At 46.9% G+C, this 25,243-nt stretch overlaps 1 protein-coding gene across 3 annotated transcripts in view; it reads left to right on the top strand.

The window, feature by feature from the left end:
- Positions 1 to 25,243, top strand: part of TRAPPC8 (trafficking protein particle complex subunit 8) — a 1,294,567-nt gene that overhangs the window by 757,667 nt on the left and 511,657 nt on the right. For all 3 annotated transcript variants that reach the window (XM_086965686.1, XM_086965689.1, XM_086965688.1), the window contains one exon: positions 5,520 to 5,714. In XM_086965686.1, coding sequence (XP_086821812.1) covers positions 5,520 to 5,714 — 195 coding nt within the window. The remainder of the gene's footprint in view (positions 1 to 5,519; positions 5,715 to 25,243) is intronic.

Here is a 25,243-nt window from a genome sequence, read left to right as displayed (position 1 = left end):
GAGGGATTAGGCTCTGACAGTGAGGAGTGTAATGAAACTAATGGGCATGATGGCATCATGCATCCCACTTGTCCCTCACGCTCGCCTACACATATGCCCATTCCAAGAATAGCTCACCAACATCTGATCTCAAGCCACAGGAAGTTGGGAGGATCTAGTGGTTGTTACACAAAGGGCGCAGGCACAGACACAATGGTGGACATCCAACAACATAGCACAGGGGAGACCTTTAGGAACTCACCTCCATCTGTGACAATCACCACGGATGCATCACACAACGGATGGGGTGCACACTTCAACCAGCTAAAAGTTCGTGGTCAATGGAGCGAACAGGACTCCACAAAACACATCAACTTCTTGTAACTAAACTTTTTTTCTGGCAATCAAGGCATTCCAGAAACATATTCAGGGGAGAACATCTTAATCCAAACCGACAATACAACACCAATGTTCTAACTAAACAAACAGGGTGGGACAAAGTATTTTCCCATAAGCTAACTTGCACAGGAAATCTGGCAATGGGCAATACTTCAAAAGATCAAACCGCAGACAGTACAACTACCAGGAATAGATAACATTACAGCACACCAACTGAGCAGACAAAACAACTGCTCCCAAGAATGGGAGTTGAAGCAGAGGGCAGTACAATATCTATTCAACATCTGGGGAACACCAGTGAGAGATCTGTTCGCAACAATGCAGAACAAGAAATGCCAATGCTTTGCCTCGAGGTTTCCACACCACTTAGCAAAGGGAAATGCACTTTCACTCAATTGGTCACAGACATTTGCTTACACCTTTCCACCAATACCCCTGATGCAAAGAGTGTTATAAAAAGCAAAAAGCCCAGGAACAAATATGATTCTCATTGCCCCTCAATGGACAAGACAAGACTTTCCACCCAGAACCGGCGACACTACAGCTAGCAGTTCCGCGCCCGAGTACAGAGTTTGAGCATCTCAACTTGCCTCCGCGAACTATGAAAGTTCTAAGGGAAGCAAGCACTCAGCAAGAAAATGCTATACAGTAAAATGGAAGTGAATACACTACATGGTGCACCTCTAACAACAAATTTAGTTCAATCAATACACAAGAAACAGTTATCACATATCTTACTTACCTCTTGGACAGCAATATCCCCTTTTGCAGCCTTAAAGTGCACCTTGCGGCCATAGTGGCATACACAAGAGTAAAATCATCAAAAGCTTTTTTACTTTTTTCAAGACCAGTCATCAAAAGGTTCTTAGAAGGAGCAAAAAGAATATCTCCTCCAAGAGCTGTTCCCGTACCCACATGGAGCTTAAATACAGTACTTTCTCAACTAATGACAAAACCCTTCGAGCCCATGTATGCAGCGGACCTTAAGCATATTACTCTAAAGACCGCCTTTCTCCTTTCTATAACATCACTACGAAGAGTAAGTGAACTGCAAGTGTTAACAATACAATAACCCTACTTACAAATTCATAAGGATAAAGTAATCCTAAAAACCAATCCACAGTTCTTGCCAAACGTGATATCTAAGTATCACTTAAATCAAAACATTCTCCTGCTGGTTTTCTTCAAAGACCCAATAACTAAAGGAGAGAGAAGCCTCCATACCCTGGATGTAAGGAGGGCTTTACTATACTATTTGCAAAAAACTGAACAGACCAGGAAGACAAAGCAATTGTTTGTCGCCTATGCACACACCAACACGGGGTCAGCAATGACAAAAGTAACTATTGCAAGATGGATAGTACAAGCCATCCAAATATGTTACTCCAATTCCAAAAAGGAACGAACAATGCAACCAACTGCTCATTCCACTAGAAAGAAAGGAGCAACGCTAGCTTTTATGGCTAATGTACCCATTGATTCCATTTGCGCAGTAGCAACATAGGCATCACCACACACCTTTACAAGACATTATTGTGTGGACATACAAATGAATAAGGAAGCTCAAATTGGACAAAGGGTGCTTCAACACCGGTTTGCAAGGTCTTCTTACACCACAGCCTCCCAGACACAGGAGAAACCGCTACGTAATCAGATGCACAGCATGTGAATCCAGAAAAGGATTCACGCTGCAAAATGAAACGGTTACTTACCAGTAGGAGTAATTTTGCAGCTTGAAGAATTTTCTGGATTCACATGCCACCCACCCTGCCTCCCCTATAAGGAAAACAAACAGGTGTGGAAGCAAAGGATTATATCAGTATTTCTCAAACCATCTTAAGGATTACAAAAACAATAATAACAGAAAAAAGAATCCGAAGATGGCCACCACACATGTCGACCTCCAGGATACCGTCTGACGTCACACAGGGGACATACCTGGCACCAAATGGTGGTCGACATCGACCAAAACAAAAAGAAAGAAAAAAACAAAGACATTTCCGGACCCAACCACTAAATGGCGGAATGATGCACAGCATGTGAATTCAGAAAATTCTTCAAGCTGCAAAACTACTCCTACTGGTTAGTAACCGTTTCGTATTCAAGTCTTACTCTTCTGTGAGATTCTGCAGGGCTTTGTTCTGTCTCTATGTTCATCAATATCTACAGGGAACCAGTGTATCTCTGCCAGAAGAAAAAAAAATCTCCATGCACCAATACGCAAGTGGCACCTTCCTGTACTCGAAGGTATCGTCCTGGGATTGCCTCTTTGAATTAAAATCTTTTCCTGACTTCCTGTTAAGGTGTATGGCAAATCTTTCTCTAAAGGTAAATACCCTGAAGACCGAATTCCTTGTCCTTCACTCTCGCCCCATATACCTCTGTCAGACCACTCAGTTTTTCTCTCAAATTATCCTACTTGCTAGGGGATTGGGGTTCCTGGTGGACTTAGCTTACATTATTACACATTCTAGGGAAAACTAGAAAAACAGCAATCTTGCCATCTTTACCTCCTTCAGAAGTCTACCCCACTTGTCCTAGCCCGTATATGCAGAGCTAATGTAACTTTAATTAGTCTAATTGGACTAACACTGTTGCAGATCAAATAACACTGACCAAATACAAACAGTAAAGTAAAAATGAAATTGTGCCTTAGTTTACTGAAGTCTAGTGTTCATCGGAGCTCAAACTGCAATTTGCAGACCAAGCTATCCATATAATAAGGCTATTTGCTTAAAGCACTAAGTTTTGCAAATCGAATATGGAAAATTCTAAGACTAAACAAAAGAAACATTTAAAATAGAAGAACTAGCCACTTCCCAGTTGTGTGTTTTTTATACTCAAGAATTCTGTTCTTTGTTGGCAAAGCAACTACCATTTGGTACTCTTTTTTTAACTAATCATTCTTCCCTTTCTTCGACACGGTAAATCATCTTATCATGATTCAAAGACTGAGGGAGGTTGGTGTAGCGGGGACTGCCCTTAAGTGGTTGCAGTCCTTTCTCTCTGACAGATCCTTTGCGGTGTTTGAAGAGGATGTTCTTTCGAAACAGATTCCTCTGCAGTATGGCGTCCCCCAAGGATCTTCATTAAGCCCTACCATGTTAAATATCTACATGAGGTCCCTTGCGGACGTTGTGCTTCCCTGGGGGGTCCAGCTGGTCACCTACGCTGATGACACCCAGTTGGTGGTGTCCCTCAGCCGACATGATAGTAGTGTCAAGAACCTTACCTCTTGTCTGATCAAAGTATCTGAATGGATGGATTCGTCTTTTCTCAGACTCAATGGTTCCAAGACGGAAATTATGATGCTATGACACGTGGCCCTTATGAATTTAGACCCCTGGTGGCCTAGCTGTCTTGGCCCTCCCCCTCTACCAAAGAAACAAATTAAGAAACTGGGAGTCCCTAAGATTAAACGGGCATTGATGGATGGCCTACGTTTTATACTTCACGCGGCAACATTTTGGAACCAGCTCTCTGACTCTATTCATCTTGAACCTAACTATCTCCATTTCAGGAAAATGCTGAAAACCTTTCTTTTTCCTTGATCAGTGAAGAATAATTAGGTGTCACAAATGCGCTGGGATGCCTTTGGGTAGCCATGCGCTATATAAATGCGTATTCATATCTACTCTCTCAAAATTGATCCATCTTCTCCAATTTGTCAATGGTAGCACACTTGTTCTTGGGGTCTCTCCGTCATTAAGAAATGTAAATCTTTTTCCCCCTAGTAGTCCTTTTCCTCCTCAAATTAATAATCTTGAGATATGAGCATTGATAAAGCCATTTTACTAATTGTCAACTTGTCACTGCTCTTTGGTATAGTTCTCTTTGAACTATAAGTAGTATCTGGTAGAGACTTCTAGCCACACATTCCTTACCTTAGACTTATCCCCAGGCATCAGTCTGGATCTGAAAGTTTTTCATCAAAATGTCGACCTGCACGCAGGTAGGTGGCGTCATTCGCCTCAGTGTGACATCTGTGTCGGTTGTTACGTATGCAGTGCCTATGTAGGCACCACCTCAGCTCGCTGATGTCCGTTCTTTTCTTTTCGTGCCAATCAGCACAGATCCGGAGAGAGATACCCCCAGTCATTTTTTGACTGACCTTTTTCTACTCTTTGTCAAAGTTTTTGGTGATCCTTACTTGGTGTTGCAGGGATGTCCACTAGGAAATCTGGCTTCAAGCCCTGTAGCACCTGTCACCCACAGATGTCAGTCCCTTACCTGCATCCTGTTTCCTCCTGGTGTCTTGACCGTGACCACAACGTGATGACTGCTGCGCCAAGTACCCCACGTCTTTGAGGGAGTGATCTCTCTTGCCGCTGACGTGCGAGGCCATGAGTTTCAATCCGAGTCAATAGATAGGTCCTGGGATTGGTCACAGAACCATTGATCTTAGTAGAATTTGTTCGGGTAAGTCCCACAAGAAAAAAAAAGTTAACATTCGAAGAGGTCTTCAACATCACTCCGTCCGTCAAAGTCATCTAACGAGGCAAGGGAGCGTCATCATTCAGGACCTGTAAAGGTGCGAAAAAACTGACATCAGTGTGCTGGGATGGAACCTATATAGGCTCTGCGCACATCACCTCAGGCGTGGACAATGTCACTCGGAGCCGAACAGCGCCTCCTACCGGCACACAGGGGTATTACCAAAAGTTTCTGGGTCTAATCTGACACCTGGGGAACATTCGGAGGTAAGGAATCTGCGGCTAGATAGTCTCTACTAGATAAGGCATTATCGAAGGTAAGTAACTTGTTCTTCAGCGTAGGTCCTGGAAGCAGATGTTCAGGTCGGAATGGGCATCTCAGAGGAAGTTTCCACCACACACCATAGCCACAATGCTCTATGCCCCACAGATGTCATATGTACGTAGCTGCACCATGTTAGAAGGCAACACGGAAATTACTGACTGATGATGTACCTAAAAGCATAATTTACATACAGCGGACAATTACTCCAAATAAGACACTCCATTAAAATAAAGGACATATGGTACACTGTAATCAGAGTTTTCATCCTGTCTCCTCAATAAGCACACCCACTGCATTAGAAACAAACCAAGAATGGTTGTCTGAATAATGTTTTACTGCTACTTTGTTTGTGTCTAATTGCTAAATTATTGTCTTGTCTTCAGGTGAAAAGCAGGCCTCGACGCACATTAGCCTGGATCAGGAGTATGACTATGAATCTTCACAGCAATGGAGAGAACTTGAAGAGCAAGTTGTCACTGTAGTTAATAAAGGAATAATACCACCTAATTTTCAGCCCACACAGTACTGCTTGAGTAGTTATTCGGATAACTCTAGATTTCCACTTGCTGTGGTTCAAGGTAAAGTATTGACAATCCAGGGATTATCTTGTTTTAAACAGTTGCCTGAATCTGGAAACAGTTGCTCAATATGCTGGCATAATAAATTTGAGTTTATTAAGTGCTCATATATTATTTTTTTTTAGCACCATGCTTTTATAGAGGGGCAATGTATTACAGATGAGTACTGTGATTTTTACAATGATTAGTCCTATTACTGCAGTACAGAAATGTTTTGCTGACTTCCAGATGCCTTCCTTGTAGTGGATGGAGAAGTAAATGTCCATATATTAAAATTAATTTAAACTTTAAGCATTTCTAAAAAGGCTTTTAAGAATGGTGCTGTAACATGAATGCACAACCACATAATACTGTGAAGTATAAACAAAGCAGCACATATTTAGACTCTAGAAAGAACGGGACGTCAGTAGCCTAGATTGTACATCACATCACAACAGAACACATGCTATCACCCTGTACAGTCTGTAAAGGAGATATTCGGTTTCTTGGGTGCCCGAAGCTACCAGCCTCTGGGTGAAGTCTCATAAAACATGGTTAAACCTAAGCAGTGCTCTGGTTCACAAGGAGAAGATAAGAACCCTAAGAAAGCAAAAGAAAGAAGAGAAACTAGAAAAAAATAAAATTAAAGAAAAACTTGGAATCACTACTATACATTTCTGCATGCTCTCCACGGCACATTGCTAAAATGGTAATATTTGACGAGTGGTGTAGGTGGAGATTCCCATGTATTGGGGTGTCTTTCATAGATTCACATGCCTGAATCATTCCCCGTCATCGGAGTGGGAGTCCCACAGTACATAAAAAAGCAATAATATGCCTATAATAACCAAAAAACCTTGGTAATAACCAACCAGTAAGTAAAGTAGCCCTAAGCTACAGGAGCAAAAGCTCCCACACTCATGACTACCCTAGTCATTTTGTATAGACCAAACTGCAGCCAATCAGGCGACAGCACCCGCCAGAATGTTCTCCCCAGAGGCTCAGGCTCTCAGATTTTCTATCGCACGTCGTGTGAAGGGAGTCTACCTTAGCTCTGCTCAGTTTCTTCTTACTTTGGTTGGTTTTTTTACCTTCTAAAGATGTCTACTTCTAAATCCCTTTTTAGGGCTTGTGATTCCCGTGGAAAGCTAAGGCTGTTCAAGGAGGATCCTCACAAGAAATGTATATATTGTCTGTATCCAGATCATGAGGTGAAGAAGTGTAAAATCTGCAGGACCTTTCCTCAAAAAACCCTCAGGGACAGAGAGGGTCGTCTTCTCTTGTGGCTCCAGAGGATAAAGGACAAAGATAACCCTGTTTCTGAGGTAGGGAGCATCGCCTCGGGGTCTTCTGTATCCTCTAGGAAGAGGAAAGCTGAGGTTGAGTTAGCTGCTCCTGGGGCGAAGGTGTTGAAAAAGGCCCAATCCTCACAGGATTCTGGCGTGCCTTCTACTTCAAAAAGGCTTCTCCACCTATTAAATCTGGTCCTAGTACGCCCTCTAAGAAAACTGGAAAATCTGCATCTTCCAAGACAGCTTCTCATAAAATTTTACCTCCGGCTGCTCCTTTGACACTTCAGCGTCAAATACAGCTTCACCGTCGCCATCTCTTCATGTGGCCACCTCTTCAACATCTACGGTGACTTTCTCCTCACCATAACCAGCTATGGTGATGTCTACAGTCTCCTCACCGTCGACGCTGGTTCAGGTACAAATTCGACCTATCTCGTCGACGAAGATAGTGCCATCTACCGTTGACGCCCCACCGTCGAGGAGGATCCTGAAGGTACCGTCGACGAGTACTCTGTCGTCGACTCGATCGTCGACGAACATCTTGCCTTCGACGAAGCTAGCCCTACCGTCGACGACATCCTCATCGACGAAGACACCGTCGACGACATCCTCGTCGACGAAGATACAGTCGACGACATCCTCGTCGACGAAGAAAATACCACCGTCGATGACCTCTTCGTCGTCAAAGAAGGCGCTTCCGTCAACGACGTCATCGTCGACGAAGAAGACACCCCCGTCGACGAAGTCATCGTCGACGTCAATGTTAGTCGACGGACACACCGTCGACGAAGATTCTTGTTCCTCAGTCAGATACAGGTTTTTCACTGTCGACTCCCCCACTGTCAACCTGTACAGAAATGCAAGTTTGGTCATCCAAGCCATCCGCAATACTTCTGCCTTCACCGTCTACCACAGCTTCAATTTTGGAAAAGCGTGGTTCATCTTTGACAACTCTGTCTCCATTGAAATTGCCAGAAAAATTACTAGATTCTGAGGAAGAGGAATCCTATGAAGATGACACTTTCCGTGCAGCCAGAAGCCCATCTGAGCTGCTTATCAAACTTCAGGATGTGGAGCAGGATGAAGAGGAACAATTCCTCGAGCCTTCTTGTCGGGCTCCTGTGTCTGCGCCTAACACACAAATGCCACTGGACCTGTTGCAGAATCTTCAATATATGTTAAGCGATTAATATAGTCGTTTTCCCCCCATCAGAATCAGGTGATTCTCTCTTCTCTACGCCTGTGCCAAGAACATCTACGGCAACACTAAGGCCTCCAAGACCAGCTTCTCCGCTGCCAACTACGGAGATACGGCCTACAATACTTTCTTCGCCAGGGCCATCTCATCATACGCAGAACGAGATGAAGGCGAAGTGGACGACAAGTCCGTATCGTCGGAGTGGGATGAGTATCAGGCACAAACTCCTTCTCCAGTTGGCCAACCTACGGCGGATTCTCCGCCGGTGGACATCGCAACCTTCCACCAAATCATGGACAGGGCAACAAAGAGGTTCCTCATCACAATGGAAGCTAAGCAGGATGAGTGCTTTCTATATGATTTTAAAGATTTACCGCAGAAACAAAGTTGGTCCATCCCTATAATTGATTTTATCTGGAAGAAAGGTCTAAAGGCAATGGCGACGCCAAACTCCCTACCTGCAGTTCTACCTCGGGTAGATCAGAAGTATAGGGCGCCTAACACGTCACCGGCATGCCTTATTGGACAGGCAAAAGCGGATTCTGTGGTTGCCCAGGGGGCTCAGAGGAGGCTCAGAGGAGAGCCAAAAATCCATCTACGCAGGTCACTGCTCCCCCGGATAGGGAGGGAAGACACCTCGACTCAATAGGAAAGAAGGTCTCAACTATTGCGGCAACTACTGTCCATGTCGCGAACTCCCTTGCAATCCTTGGGAGGTATGACAAAAAGATGTGGTCGGACATATCACCGTATATTGAAAAGCTTTCAGAGCCTGATAGATCTGAAGCCAAGAAGATTTTACAAGAGGGAGATTGTGTTTCATCTGAAATTATTGATGCTGCAGTGCACGTGGCAGCCACAGGGTTCAGACAGCTGGCGGGTGCAGCTGTTCTGAGAAGACAGGGATGGTTAAAATCTACATCCTTTCGCTTGGAGGTCCAGTCTAAGATCATGGACATGGCCTACGATGTTTCTTTTTGGACAACATGTGGATGAGGCTTTACAAGCCATAAAGAAGAATACTGAGACTGCACGGTCCCTGGGATCTCTTCAATTTCGTAAGTCTTCCTTTCGTGGAGCAAGAGGAAGAGGCAATTTCTCTAACAGAGGAGGTTATTCACAGCAGCGTTCCTACAACAACTCACAGGGTAACCAAAGATACCAACCATACCGACAACAAACGTATGGTCAAAAAAGAAACAACTACTCTCAGTCAAGAGGAAAAACCTCTTATCGAGGAAGAGACAACAAGAGTGAGGCAAGCATCCTGCCACCACTTTTCCCAACCTGAAGCAAATTGGAGGAAGAATATCCCTATACTACTCAAATTGGTCCAAGATTACCACGGACAGATGGGTCCTGGACGTGGTATCCAGGGGTCACATTCTGGAATTCGTCAAAGCCCCTCCAAATTCTCCCCCAAAAGGACCACCACCAGCTCATCTCAAGGAGCCGTTCTCCCAAATATATTCTATGATTCGAAAAGGAGCAATCGAGAGGGTACCTCAACATCAAAGAGAAAAAGGATTTTATTCGAGATTTTTCCTAATTCGCAAGAAGTCGGGGGAATGACGACCCATCCTCGACCTGCTTGCCCTCAACAAATACCTCAAGAAATTGTCCTTCCGAATGTTAACGCTTCAAGAAATCCTCCAGTTTCTTTCAGAAGGGGATCACATGGCAACACTCGACCTTCAGGACGCATACTTCCATGTGCCCATTTTTCACAGACACCAGAAGTTCTTGCGGTTCAGTGTGGCTGGCAGGGACTTTCAGTTCAAGGTCCTCCCCTTTGGACTACGATCGGCCCCCAGAGTCTTTACAAAGATGCTAGTTCCGGTGGCAGCCCACCTGCGATTGGAAGGAATTCAGATTTATCCATATTTGGACGACTGCCTTATCAAGGCCAGTTCTTTCCGCACAGCAAGAACTCACGTTCACAGATGTCTGTCGCTACTTCAGAGCCTAGGTTTCTCGGGAAATTTCGAAAAATCTCATCTAACTCCATCACAGAGAAATTCTTTCTTGGGAGCGACGCTGGACACCAAGCTCGCCCAAGTCTTCATATCAAGAGAAAGACAGTTGAAGATTCACAAGATGGCATCTGCATTGCTAACAAGAAAGTGCGTTTCTGTTCGCAAATTCAAGTCTTTCCTAGGGATGATCTCGTCCTGTGTTCCTCTCACCCCCAACTGCCGCCTAAAGATGAGGCCCTCACAAGAGGAACTCAGTCTTCAGTGGATTCAGGTAACAGGATCATTCGAAGACGTGATCAACATAACCCTTCGGATGAGGAACTCCTTTCAGTGGTGGATGCAAAAGTGCAACCTGCAGGCAGGATGTGCATTCCTAACAGAAGTGCCCAGATTCATCGTGACCACAGATGCTCCTCTGGAAGGCTGGGGCGCCCACCTTCAAGGAATGACAATCAGTGGCAAATGGAACATACAGCAGAAAAAATGGCACATAAACCTCTTAGAGTTGCGAGCCATTTTTCTCACCCTGAAATCCTTTCAAGCAATTTTAGAGGGCTCTACGGTTCTAATTCGAACAGACAACACAACCAGCATGGATTACCTGAACAAACAAGGAGGCACAAGGTCGGCCCGATTATCCCATCAGGCACAGGAGACTTGGAATTGGGCCCTGGATCACACCATCAATCTGTCGGCGGTCCATGTCCCAGGGGTTGCCAATGTACTGGCGGACTCCCTCAGCAGGTCTGCTGCAGGCAATCACGAATGGGAGCTACATCAACCAACCATGGATCACATATTCCAAGAGTGGGGTCATCCCGACCTGGATCTGTTTGCGAAGAATCAGAACCGGAAATGCCCACGCTTTGCAAGCTGGATACCCCACAAGAACTCATGCGGGGATGCCCTTTCGATGAACTGGTGTCGGATATTTGCATACGCTTTTCCACCGATTCCTTTAATCCCCAAGGTCATCAGGAAGATGAGGAGACAACCATGTCGTCTAATCCTGATTGCTCCAAGGTGGCCCCGACAATATTGGTTCACAGAGCTGCTTCTCCTCTCGGAGTGCAGACCGATACAGCTGCCTCGAATACCGAATCTCCTGACAATCCAAGAGGGCCAAGTGTACCATCCGACCCAGTTTCGTTGAAATCATCAGCTTGGCTCCTCAACACAATGAATTTGCCAATTTGGGCATTCCTCGAGATTGCCAAGAAGTTCTCGCTAATGCTAGAGCGCCATCAACGATTAAGACCTACAAGCTCAAATTGAAGCGTTTTTGTGCCTGGTGTCAAGCTGCTGATCTGCATCCCATTCATGCTAGACCAGAACAAATTTTGCCTTTCTTTCTGCATTTGGCTAGATCGGGTTTGGCACATTCAACCCTAAAGGTATTCCTGGCAGCCATTTCCAGATTCCGTCAGGACGAAGCGAACTCTGTTTTCTTCAAGAATAATCCAGCAGTTTTTTAAGGGTCTATTTCGTATGTTTCCTCCAATTCGACGACCACCTCCATCTTGGCATTTGAACGTGGTGCTAGCTCAACTCCTGCGTCACCCCTTTGAACCCATTCAGAAGGTTGATCTCAAGTTTCTTACTTGGAAGGTCTCTTTGCTATTGGCTTTACATCGGCTAGAAGGGTCAGTGACATTAAGGCATTCACTTCAAAACCGCCTTTCTTACAATTTACCTCAGACTCTGTGGTGCTACATACCAATCCTAGGTATATGCCAAAAGTTCCATCGGATTTTCACCTAAATGAGCCAGTGATCCTAAAGACATTTTTCCCAAATCCACAATCACCGGCTGAAAGAGCTTTACACTCTTTAGAAATCAGGAGATGTCTCAGGTTCTATCTTCAAAGAACGGCAACTGTTCGCAAGACAGACAAATTGTTTATGGCATATGGAAGACTGCGCCAAGGCTGCGCGGTATCCAAGCAAACTATAGCCAGATGGGTCTCGTCAGCAATTGGGCTAATTCATCAACAGGCAGGAAGACCTTTGCAGTCTGTACCAAGAGCGCATTCTACAAGACCGGTTTCCTCTTCCACCGCTCTATTCGCTGGCGTGCCCCTGCTGCAAATCTGCAGAGCTGCAACGTGGTCCAGCAGGCACACTTTTACAAGACACTACTGCCTGGATTCTGCAAGTGATGCAGATGCTTCGGTGGGAAGAACAGTTCTACGCAATCTTTTAAAATAAGGTGAGCCTCTGTTATCCCTCCTCCTCTATGCTCTTGTTTAGACGCTTCTAACATGTTATTGGTTATTACCTTGCATGCATATCTGCTGTATACTGTAAGTGTCTTACGAGCATAATGTTTTTCTTGTACTGCTATCTACTCTGATTCAGGCATGTGAATCTATGAAAGACACCCCAATACTGGAGAAGAACAATAGTTATTTACCTGTAATCTGTGGTTCTCCAGTATTGGTGTCTTTCATAGATGCACATGCACCCGCCCTCCTCCCCTCAGAGGCTCCCTCAGGCAATTATGTTAGTTTCACTTCTGTGCGAGAAAATCTGAGAGCCTGAGCCTCTGGGGAGAACATTCTGGTGGGTGCTGTTGCCTGATTGGCTGCAGTTTGGTCTATACAAAATGACTAGGATAGTCATAAGTGTGGGAGCTTTTGCTCCTGTAGCTTAGGGCTACTTTACTTCCTGGTTGGTTATTACCAAGGTTTTTTGGTTATTATAGGCATATTATTGCTTTTTTATGTGCAGTGGGACTCCCACTCCGACGACTGGGAATGATTCAGGCATGTGAATCTATGAAAGACACCAATACTGGAGAACCACAGATTACAGGTAAGTAACTATTGTTGTTATTCATCATTTGTGGTCTATAGCTTATACAGCGAAAAAGAACAAGGATGAGGGAAGGCGGGTCAGCGGTGAAAGTCCCAGATGTCTTATCTCTCACAGAAATTTGTAGCCACCTGTATGGACGGCGGAAGTCAAAATAGGAATAACAGGGATAGAATGGGAAGAATGCAATAAAAGGGGAGACCGGACGAAGAAAGCTGGGGCGGAGATAAAAACACCCTCTCGGATCATGTGCAGGATATGTCACCACTGAACAATGGTATCGATTTATTACCTGTAATATATGTCAGAGCGATATGTGTTTGGGTAAAGTTCATAGGTAGCAATATATGAGATTGGAAAGGGTGAGGTTAACAGGGGTTACCATTTGAAGATGACAATGTTGTAGCTCTTTGCAGTTGTGCAAGAGTAGACAGAATTGATTCTAGATTCTCAACTACTACTGCCGCTTCGTCCTCAATGAACTCTGTAAAATTGCTGCCCTCCTCTACTCCTCACACGCAGGTCTGTCCCCTCATATTTACTGTATTATTTCATACAACTGCTTGGATACTCAGTGATGTCTGTGTTTTATAATTCTACAGCACCTGCAGGTTCTTTCCCCCATTTATGATTTCGTTTTCTATATGGACCCAGTGGGATAGGACCATCTATCAATTTAGACCACATATACACTAGCTGTGAAAACTGGAGTACTGTATAGTAGTGTTCAATACAGGCCTGACCCACCTCACCACATCTTCTATGAGCTATTATTTGGCACATTTTCAGCCTTGGCTTAATTTTACCCCAAGCAATGACTTTAATTCCTTTGTCAGTCAATTGTAAGTGCAAGGTGCTGACAGACAGCAGTAACACCTAATGTAAAGCGAGGAGCCACTACCATCTTTTCTGCCTGTATTGCACCCCTTAGTGATCTATTCAGCTGGGACCACTTTTCATAATGCATACTAGTTTTAATTATGATTTGATTGAGATAGCCTGGTATGATTCTTTCAAGACCCCTTCTTCTAACATATATCCCCACGTTTTTAAGCTTGTCTGGTTTCCATTGGAACCTTAGTTTGCTGCAGCGTCCTTCAAACTGGTGGTCGACATGGGTAAGGCCACATTCTAGTGCCAATTGACTTTGTAACCTGATATAGCTGAAAAGTCTGTTATAACTGACATTGGGCTGGAAGGGAGCTATTTTAATCAGTAAGTGTGAGCAGTATATTGTTCGCAATAAATACAAATCTTGAAGGGTGTGCTGGTGTAGGGACATGCATCACCTTGTGCAATTCATGTATAGCTGTTGCAGGGGTTCCTAGGCCAAATTGAAGAACAAAGGTGACTATGGACATCCCTGGCGTTTCCCTCTATCAGTCGGGAAGAGGTCTGATGAGAAACCTCTTTAGTTAACCTGAGCGGAGGGGGTGTCATAGCAATAACGTTAGCCCAAAGTCCAGTCTCCGGAGAGTGTGATCTTATCAAATCGATCATATCGAATGTGATCTCATCAAATGTCTTCTCTGCTTCAAGTGATTGGGCTAATTTCTCTTCCTGAGAGTCCTTGGACAGCAAAGGAGGTTGCCAGAGTACTCATGTGGTTTTGGGACGTTCTTCCACAGTCAAAGCCTACCTGAGTATTATGCATGAGCTATGAAAGGTTGTTGGCCAACATCCCCACCAGGATCTTGATATCTTCATTCAGTAGGGAAATCGGATGATAACTATTACATTGTATTGGGTCTGTCCCAGGATTCGGGAAGACTTTGATCAATGCTTTATTGGAATGGGATGCAATATACTCTCTTTATTTTTGCTTCTTTGTAAGCTTTATAAAACCGGTCCACTGCCTCTTTCGGGACTCATTTGGAAAGTTCTCCTGGGAGAAAGGTCAGAAATTGCTTATGCTATTTCATTTTCAGTAATTTCCCAATCTAAAAGCTCCATACTCTCCTTATTGAGTTGTGGCAGTGTCAGGCGAACATAGAACCCTTCCTGAAATTTCCTGTCCCTCCCTAATTAAGAGTTGTAGAGACTTTCATAGTATTCTGCGAACGTTGCAACAATCTCCTATGGCCATCTGACCAGGCGACTCACACTATTGCAAACTGCACAAATAGCAGTCATCGCTTCTCTCTGCCTACTTTGGATGTCCAGTAATGTTCCCGCTTCACCACCTTTTTCAGAGTTGAAAGTTTTAAGCTTATACACAATAAATTCTGCTCTGGATGCGTATAGAGTTTTCAGATCCATTTTCTCCCACTGTAAACTAGGACTACTCAAGTTTGGATCTGCGGCATATATCTGAAAGAAACAGTGAGTTATAGATTCCTTACCTTAGAATTACTCCCAGGCGTCAAACTGGATCCGGAAAGTTTTTCTTCAGCAGTACCCATGCGCGTTCTCATCGGCGTAGTGGTCACTGGGATGACGTCTCGGTAGCTACATAGACTCCGCCCTCGCGCATTGACTTCAGTTCTTTCTTTTTCCACGCCAGCAAGTGCAGATCCGGAGAGAGCGGTACCCCCAGTCACTTTTTGATGGACTTTTTTGAGACTTTTTGAGTTTTTGAGTCTCACATCGAGTCCTGGTGCACGAGGGATGCCAGGCTTCAAAGCATGCCGTTTCTGTACCCAACTGATGTCAGTGACGGTTCTGCACTGCGTGTGCCTCTACTGCCCGGAGCACTGTCGCTCTTCGACTTCCCCAATCAGTCGGCCGGCGCGACGAAGTGTGATGGTGGTGCCCCTCCCGCGACTTCAGCCTTCCCTCTTTTCCCGGGACCAGGAGAGAACCCTACCTAGCTGCTTCAGTTTTACAAAGTGATGCATGCCACCTTTGGGCAGCCTGACTACGCCGGCGTGCCTGTCGACACGGCTGGGGCCCTAGGCCATGGACACGGGCGGCTTCGGCCTCAGCACCGCAGGGCTCCCTTGGATCCAGGCCTGGATCCGGATCAGCGCCCGTCGACCTCGTTACACCTACACCTCCGTCGGTGCCCACTCCACCAGGACCACATCGCCCTTGTGTTCTACTCTGGCCATTTTCAGCCACATTGGCAGCCAGAGGAGGATGAGGAAGAGTAGGAGGGGCTTGGTGACCCTTTAACAAACCAGTTGGAATATGATCCGGACTGGACAGAGTAACTAGGGGATGCCTTTGGTCTGGATACCTTCCCAGACCTAGTCATGTTGTCTCCTCCTACCGTGGCTACGGAGGAGGGAGCGTCATACGCAGCGGTGTCGTGCAGGGCGGCCGAGGCTCTCCACCTCAAGCTCCCTACGGTGGCAGTCAGGACTAACCTCCTGACAGATGTTTTAGCCGGCGGCGAGCTCTTCGGAGCCCCTGCTGCTGTTCAATGAAGCCCAAACAGACATCCTTTTGGGCACCTGGTCCAGGCCCAACACAGGGGCTCCTGTGGATAGGAAGATTGCCCGACCCCACTGTCTGGCCCCAGGTGACCCCACTTTCCTCTCCCAACACCCCACCCCTGAGAGCTTGGTGGTCCAAGCCTCTACATCCAGAGGCGCCTTCCCTACCACTCCACCTGATAGGAATCCAAAAAGCTGGACCAACTTGGGAAGAAGATGTTTTCCTCCTCTAGCTTGGTACTGCGGTCGGTAAACACTGCGTGTCTGTTGGGCCGTTATTCCCACTCTGTGTGGGATATGGTGGCGCAAGTGCTGCCTCAGTGCCCAGAGGGGGCTCGGTCAGTTCTCTCCCTTGCAGTTGCCGTGGGGAGAGACGCAGCAAAGTTTACCATCCGCTGTGGGCTGGATACCCCAACACACTTGGCAGGACGATTTCCACGTCATTAGCCCTTCAACGCAATGCCTGGTTACATTCGACTATTTTTTCCGGGGATGTCCAATCCACCCTTCTGGACATGCCCTTGGATGGCTGTCGCCTTTTTGACGACAAGGCAGACAGTGCGCTAGAGCGCTTTAAGGACTCTTGGGCTACGGCTAGGTTCTTAGGCCTCTCCAGCACGCGCCCTGTGCAGTCTGCATTTCGACACTTTTGTGGCTCCGGAAGGGGTGCCCCACTATGTCCCGCCCAGAGCCACAGACCGACGCAGGCTGTTCAGCCCCAGTGCGGCCAGGGACGTGGGAAACACAGGTGTGGCTCTGGGGGCCAGCGGCCAGGCCCCCAGAACCACACCTGTGGATCTGGGGGCCACCATAGCCCCCTCTGCATCAGCCTCCAAACCCTCCTAGTCTGACCTTCCAGGGCCACCAGCCACCAGCCGCCAATGGGTGGCAGGATCCGCCATCACTTCCCCCACTGGCGCACCATCACATCAGACAGGTAGGTTGTGCAGATACTCAGAAGGGGCTACTCACTCCCCTTTGACACTACCCCTTTGACACTACCCCTCCCTCCCCTTTGACACTATCCCTCCCTCCATGCCACCTCAGTACCATCGCATGTCGGAGGATCACCTGGCCCTTCTCCAACTGGTCATCTGTGCAGGTCAGGGGTTTCAGTCTTCCCCAGGCTGTTGTCTACCACCTCCAGACTACGGCCGACCTGCATTTACTGGGATTTTCCATCAACGTGCCGAAGTCACACCTGACCCCCTCTCAGAAGCTCCTCTTCTTTGGAGCGGTTCTGGACACACCTTCGTTTCGGTTTATCCTCCCGAACAGCTAGTCCGGGATATTCGGGCTATGATTCTGATCTTTCAGCCTCTATCCTGGGTTTCGATCAGGATGACCCTGAGGCCTCCTGCATCCTGCTGGTAGATCATGCCAGGTGGCATATGCGGGCTCTGCGGTGGGACCTGAAATTCCACTGGGTGCAGCATCAAGGGAATCTGTCCGATTGCGTCCAGATCTCGGAGGGCACTGCACGACATTTGCAGTGGTGGCTGACGAACCAAGATTGGGTCAACTGCAGATCCCTCTCCCTTCCCCAACCAGAACACACAGTGGAGACAGACGCATCCCTTCTGGAATGGGGCGGCCGCATGGGAGAGGCGGAGATCAGAGGCCTTTGGTCTCCGGTGGAGTCTGGGCTCCACATCAACCTTCTGGAGCTTCGGGCGATTCGTCTTGCACTCAAAGCATTCCTTCCCTCTGTCCGGGGAAGAGTAGTGCAGGTGTTCACGGACAACACCACCGCCATGTGATACTGCAACAAACGGGGCGGGTGGGGTTGTGGATCCTATGACAAGGGGCCCTCCGCCCTTGGACGTGGCTTGAACATTAGAGCATATCCCTGGTGGTTCAACACCTGGCAGGTTCACTGAACGCCAGGGCAGACAAACTCAGGTGCATGATGGATCATGAATGGCGTTATAACTCGGAGGTGGTGCAAGGTCTCTTTCAACAGTGAGGATAGCCTTGGATAGATCTATTTGCCACCGAAGAGAACGTGCAAAGTCAGTAATTCTGCGCATTGGAATTTCCAAGGCAGCCCTCGCTAGGTGATGCTTTTCGTCGCAAGTGGAGTTGCGGTCTTCTATATGCCTTTCCGCCTATACCACTTCTGCCCAGAGTGCTGAAGAAGATCAAGCACGGCCGGGCCCTAGTCATTCTTGTAGCTCCGGATTGGGCACGAAGAGTCTGGTATCCCGAGATGCTCAATATGGCCCTCGATCCTCCGATTCAACTGCCTCTTCGGGAGTATCTTCTGTCGCAGCAGCAGGGGACGGGCCTCCACCCGAACCTGTCCATCCTCCACTTCCTTGCGTGGAGATTGAGCGGTGGCAGTTGACGTCATCTGACCTGCCGAAGTCTGTAATGTAATCTTGGTAGCCAGGCTTCCCTCCACTAAGACGGTATACGCCTGCAGATTGAATACATTTGTGGCATGGTGCACAGCAAAGGCTGTGGATCCCCTTTCTGACCCTCTTTCTGAGGTTCTCTTGTTCCTCTTATCTTTGGCCGAGCAGGGCTCTGCTCTGGGCACTCTATAGGGCTACCTCTCGGCCATGTCAGCCTTCCTCAGGCTCCCGGATCAGCCTTCTCTTTTCAAGTCCCTTGTTGTAACTAGATTTCTTAAGGCCATTACTCATCTGTTTCCTCCTGTTCCCTTCGTAATGCCTCAGTGGGACTTGAACTTGGTTCTGACATATCTTATGTGCGCTCCCTTTGAGCCACTGCATAACTGTCCTCTCAAACTTCTCACTTTGAAAACTGCCTATCCATTGGCCATCATCTCTGCGCGCAGAGTGATTGAGCTACAAGCTCTTTCTTCCAAGTCTCCCATTCTGGCTGTTCATCTGGACAAGGTCGTCCTCAGAACTCGACCTTCCTTTCTTCCAAAGGTGGTCACTTCTTTTCATATTGGCCAAACCATCGCTTTGCCCATCTTCTTTCCGCCTCTGCACCCTTCAAAAGAGGAAGAGAGGCTCCACCGTCTGGATCCAAAACGTGCGCTCTCCTACTTGGATTGCACCAAACAACTGCGGGTGGACGACCAGCTCTTTGTTGGTTACATGACCAGGGCGACGGCAGCTACTACTGCTTTGAGTCAGAGTCCCCCTAAATGACATCTGTCAGGCATCGCTGCACACATTTACCAAGCCCTACTGCCTGGACAGCCAAATCCGGAGAGACGGCTTATTTGGCTGTTTTGTTGTCCAGGACTTTCTGGTGTGAACTTAGTTCACAGACCCACCTCCGTGGCTGGTATTGCTGGGGTATCTATTCAAAGGTAAGGAATCTATAACTGGTACTTTCAGATGAACAAGTTACTTACCTTCGGTAGCGATATATCTGTAAGAAACATAGGTTAGTTATAGATTCCTTACTGCCCCACCCATCCTCCCCGTCATGCAAACTGACTTCTAGGGTTTAGTTTTGTGCACCAGTGGTCCGTGTCTTGCATGGCTCTGCGCTTCTGGCATGGAAAGTCGTGTACAGAACGGACAACGGTAGCTACATAGACGTGCAAGTGCGGCGTCTATGTAGCTACCGCAACGTCATCACGGCACCACGACGCAGATGACGGACACAGACGGACACAGATTTGAGCGACGCCACCTTCCAACGTGCAGGGGTAGTGCTGACGAAAAACTTTCCGGATCCAGTCTGACGCCTGGGGGATAATTCGAAGGTAAGCAATCTATAACTAACCTATGCTTTTTACAGATATATTGTTACCGAATATGCATTTGATGTCCTTTTCCAGTTCGAGTTGCCATTTCATTCTTTGGCTAATGGTCAACTCTGAGTCAGTAATGACCTGTCCACATATCGTAGCTTTAGCTGCCATCCATAGAACTTATGCTGAGCCCCCTGAGCCTTTGTTTTCCTTTAACCCTTTTGCTGCTAGGCATTTTCCCCTTCTAATGCTGAGACCTTTTTTGCTATTAAGGGTAGTTTGCGCTTAGGCCCCTATACCTTTTTTCTTCATAAAATATCCATACCAAATTTATGTTCTGTTTTTTCCAACATCATGCTGAAACTAAAAATCCCAGCATTTGTGGATTCCCGTAGAGGCGACTGAGAAAATAGCCAATATGTAGCTATATTTTGTTTTTGGGGGGAAAATTGGAAAAAAGTGCTCTGCAGAGATGTCTACCTCCGCCGACAAAAGGTTTGCTGTGTTAAAGTACCCATCTTCCCTGCTCTCAGTGACATGCAGAGCTTAATCAGAAAAACATTTTTACCACAGTTTTGCCATTTTTCAAAGAGACAGCCAATTTTTCCTAATTTTCGTTCTTGCAACCTACTTCCAGTTTGTGGTGGAAACAGATGTGAAACCCATGGATGATACCAGAAAGCGATACATTTCTGAAAAATAGAGAAAATTCTGAATTCAGCAAGGGATCATTTGTGTAGATCCCTTAAGGTTTTCCAGGAGAAACTAACTATTGAAAAAGAATAGGAAAGAAATTGCCATTTGTAGCAACGTTTCCATCTTGTCACAAAGGCTGATTTACAAAAGCAATATACTGTTATGTCCGCTACACCATTCTGGTCGCAGGGATATACAGGGATTATAAATTCCCACCCAGATGAACACAGAGCCAACAACTGAGCTGTATCAAAACAATGGTTTTTCTTTGTGTAGAGCCATTCATATGGTAAAATATGAAGAGTGAAAAATTGGTATGAAGGAAACCTATTTCTGAAATGTACAACGGATACGGAGATTAGGAGTAGTGGTCATGTGTAATCTCTGTATTTGTGGTACCCATACTAGCTTGTGGTTTAGAGGGTATTATTCAAGATGTCTTCTTTAACCCCTTCGACACTGATGACGAGCTGGGCTCGTCATGGTGTAGCCCGCTCGCACACTGATGACGAGCCCAGCTCGTCACGCAAAGTGCGATTTTGAAAAACCCAGCGCGCTAGCGGAATTCCGCTAGCGCGCATGCGGTTAATACACTTTGGCACAAATGGAGAGAAATCCAATTGGGATTAACACATTTTCTTATATTCTGTTTCCCCCATGTCTCTCTGTAAAAATGGTACCTCACTTATGTGGGTTGGCCTAGTGCTCACACAGGAAAGGGCCCAAAAAGCAACATGGACACATCACATTTTTCCACTGAAAATGGACTCTTATATTGTCAGGTGGGTAGCTGTGGAATTTGGGCCCTAGCTCAGCCGACAGCTAAAGAAACCTAGCAAGCCTGCACATTTTTGTGCAGGCTTGCTAGGGTTCACCCCACCCTGGAGAATCCAGAGTGGAATGACTTGTGTAGCTCACACCAGGCTTTCACACCAGAAGCACTTGCAGACCTCAAACTTTGTCTTAAAAAACCACAACATTTTTCTCACATAACTGTTCTGGAAATTTCCTAATCTATGGGGAGCTGCAAATGTCCTACCATCTAGTGTTCCCCCAAGTCTCCCAATAGAAATAGTACCACACTTGTGGGGGTATGCCTACTGCCAGCAACAGGACAGGCCCCAAAATGCAACATGGACACACCACATTTTCCCATTCAAAAACTGACTCTTTTATTGTTAGGTGGGTATCTGTGGATTTTGGCCCTAGCTCAGCCGGGAACTTGGAAAACAAGCAAATCTGCACATTTTTCAAATCTTGGGTGTCTAGGGTGGGGTAACATGTGTGGTTCTGACTAGGTGTTTTACCCAGAATCTCTTGGAAAATTTATTTTCCCCCCATTTAAGTTTTGTAATCTGCAGGTGTTAGAACTGGGGGTCTCTAGCTGGCAGAGGTAGGTACCACTGTCCAAATAGGGACCCTTGATTCTAGTCAGGGTAAGGAGGAAACCCTCTGAGATAACCCCTGCTCACCCTCTAGGTAGCTTGGCACGAGCAGTCAAGTCTATTCAGGAGGCAATGTGTAAAGTATTTGTACTGACACTCACAGTAACACAGTGAAAACACCACAAACTGACTCCACAACAGTTTAGAAAAATAAAGGTATTTAATCTAAACTACACAAGACCAAGACGACAAAAATCCAACATACACAGTTCAAGAATATGGTTTCAAAAGAGTTCTTAAGGTTGTAATAAAAAGTTCTTTAGGTTGCGATAAAACCACAGTTGCGTCACGTGTCAGACACAGTACCTTTAGTTGCGACAAAGTTCCAAAAGCAGAAGCTGGTGCGGTGGAAAACAAGCGATGCGTTGCTCCTGAGACCCTGGGGAGGCGATGCGACAGCCCCGCTGCAGCAGCGGGCGTGTTGCGATGAATCTGGTCTGTATGGAGAGGAAGGCCACTTGTATGGATTCCGGTGCGTAGGTTCCGTAGGAAGTTTGTTCTCGCAAAGGCACGATGCGGCGATCTCTGGAGTTGCGACGATCTCCGGGGCGACGATGCGCAAACCAGCGGTGATCTTCTCTCTCGCAGCTCTTCGATGCGATGGCTTCTGCGACGACACTCGCAGCGACGTGATGTGGTCCGCAAGCAAGCAGTGCGGCGATCTCACCCAGCGACGACAGGCTCTGCGACGACACTCGCAGCGATGTTAGGCTTCCCGCACCGATCGGGTGCGTCCCGCAAACGAAGGATGCGACGGCTCTGGCAGCGGCAACAGGCGCTGCGATGATCTCGACCTTCATAGCGGCGGGAAACTTCTTGCACTGTCGGGGATGCGCTCCGCAGCGAGCGATGCGGTAACTTTTCAATTGCAAAAAGTCTCTCAAGCTTAGTTTCAAGCTTCCCAGCACAGGTACAACTTCCAGAGGCCCCACAACTGGATCAAGCACTCTAGGAAGGACAGAACTCTCTCAGCAGAGTTCAGGGAAGCTGGGGGTGAAGTCCTTTTGTTCCTGGAACTTCAGAACAGGGAGCCAGCTCTTCTCAGGCCCTTGGAGATTCCTTCAAGACAGGGGACACAGCACAACAGCCTTCCCCTCTCCTTGGCAGCAACGCAACAGGTCAGTCCAGCAGAGCAACAGCAGGACAGTCTTCCTTCTTCAGATTCAGCTTTCTCCTTAGTAGAGGCTCCTGCTTGATTCCAGGATGATCTAATTTTCTGTTGTCAGGGGTCCTGTACTTATACCCCTAAAGGTCTTTGTTCTCTTTGTGCAAGTGGGCCCGAGCCTGGTCTGAACCAGTTCTGGGTGTTGCTTGAGCACTTTGTATCTCTGGCTTCTCCTTTCCTTTCAGAATGAGGGGCAGGATCGTCAGCCGCCCAGCAGGAGGTGGAGCCCTCATTGTGGCAGGCAGGCACAGCCCTGTTCAGGCCCAGGTGCTAACTCCTCCCACCACTCAGGTTGCAAATGCAGTCATTCAGCCTAGGGCTGACTCAGCCAGCCTCCTGGGGAATCCCCAGCCCCTGTCACTCTCAAACCAGACAGTCAATACACAAACAGGCCAAGGCACACAGAAGGGTCAGACAAGAGAACAGCAACTTTCTAAAAGTGCTGTTCTCAAACACAGGATTTAAAAACAACCTTTCCTAAAAAATGTGTTATTAAATTCTGAGTTCAGGGATACTAGACTCTTATGTCCTATCTTGTTCCTATGGGAAGAAATGCTGGTAGCCACTGTAGCCAGCATCCCCCATGTTAACCTATGGAGCAAGATAGCCTTACAATAGTGAAAAACGAAAATGGCTGCCTTTCACTGCCAGAGCATGTCACCTGCACCAGTTCATGCTCTACCTTTCACATACACTGCACCCTGCCCAGGGGGGTACCTTGGCTCTTCCATAGGGGTGACTAATGTGCATAAAAAGGGAAGGGTTAGGCCTGATCAGTGGGGACACTGATCAGGAGGACACGGCATTTCCTAGACTGCACACAGGCACTGCAGTTGCAGGCCCAAGACACCATTTTAGGGCTACTCATGTGTGTGGCAAAATCAGTGCTGCAGGCCCACTAGTAGCATTTGTCATCACCAGCCCTGGCACACCCAGTGCACTTTACTAGGGACTTTGTGGTGATACAAATATGCCAACCATGTATATCCAATCATAATAACAATTTACACAGAGAGCATATGCACTTTAGCACTGATCAGCAGTGGTAAAGTGCGCAGAGTCCTATTGCCAACAGCCACGGGTCAGGAAAAATAAGGGAGGAAGAAGCAAAAAGTTTGGGGATGACCCTGCAAGAAGGGCCAGTTCCAACAGCGGGGAGTAACACATTTCCTACCACTTGGATTCCACTGATATAAATGGTGCCTCACTTGTGTGCCCGCAACAGGAAAGGGTCCAAAAAACAACGTGGAGACATCTACATTTCCTGTCACAAAAATGCAACAGCTGTGGTTTTTGGGCAAGGGCTTGGAGGCCACCTAGGGAAACCTACCAGACCCAGAAAAATAGTCTCCCTGGAAACTCCCGGGCGGTGTCCCACAATGTATTCTTAGCCACAGTGCCCTGCAACCATCACACGTTGCCTAAAATTGCAAATTTTCCATGCATCTCTGTGATGTAAACTTCTGGAATATGCAGGGATCCCCAAAACTCTCGGCCCCAGAACAGGTGCATCAGTCTTTCTGCCCCATGGGGGTCGATTGATTGTGTTTGGCCCAAATCAGCACCCACAGGTCTCAAAGTCAAGTAGACATCAGGGGAAACTATTCCCAAAAAGAATAAGGTGTAGGGGCGGCTCACACGCATCACGCAATGGTCCCACCCCCACCAAAATTAAAAAAAGTGAGGTGGCTTACCCAGGAATTGTGCCGGAATGCTCCCACCTCACCCCCACCAAAGAAAAAAAAAGTGTAGGGCCGCTTACCCAGGATTTGTGCCGGTCTTTTTGCCCCTGGGTGTGGATTGATGGTGTTTATCCAAAATCCGGCCAAAGAGACAAAATGGCACTAGACACCTGGAGAAAATATTCCCAATGTAGAAACAAATATGGAAGGGGGTTGGGATGGCTCAT

This window comes from Lissotriton vulgaris, chromosome 4_1 (assembly GCF_964263255.1).
Source record: "Lissotriton vulgaris chromosome 4_1, aLisVul1.2, whole genome shotgun sequence".
Lineage (NCBI taxonomy): Eukaryota > Metazoa > Chordata > Amphibia > Caudata > Salamandridae > Lissotriton > Lissotriton vulgaris.
The sequence above is the reverse complement of the archived record's forward strand: the minus strand, read 5'-3'. Positions and strand labels throughout refer to the sequence as shown.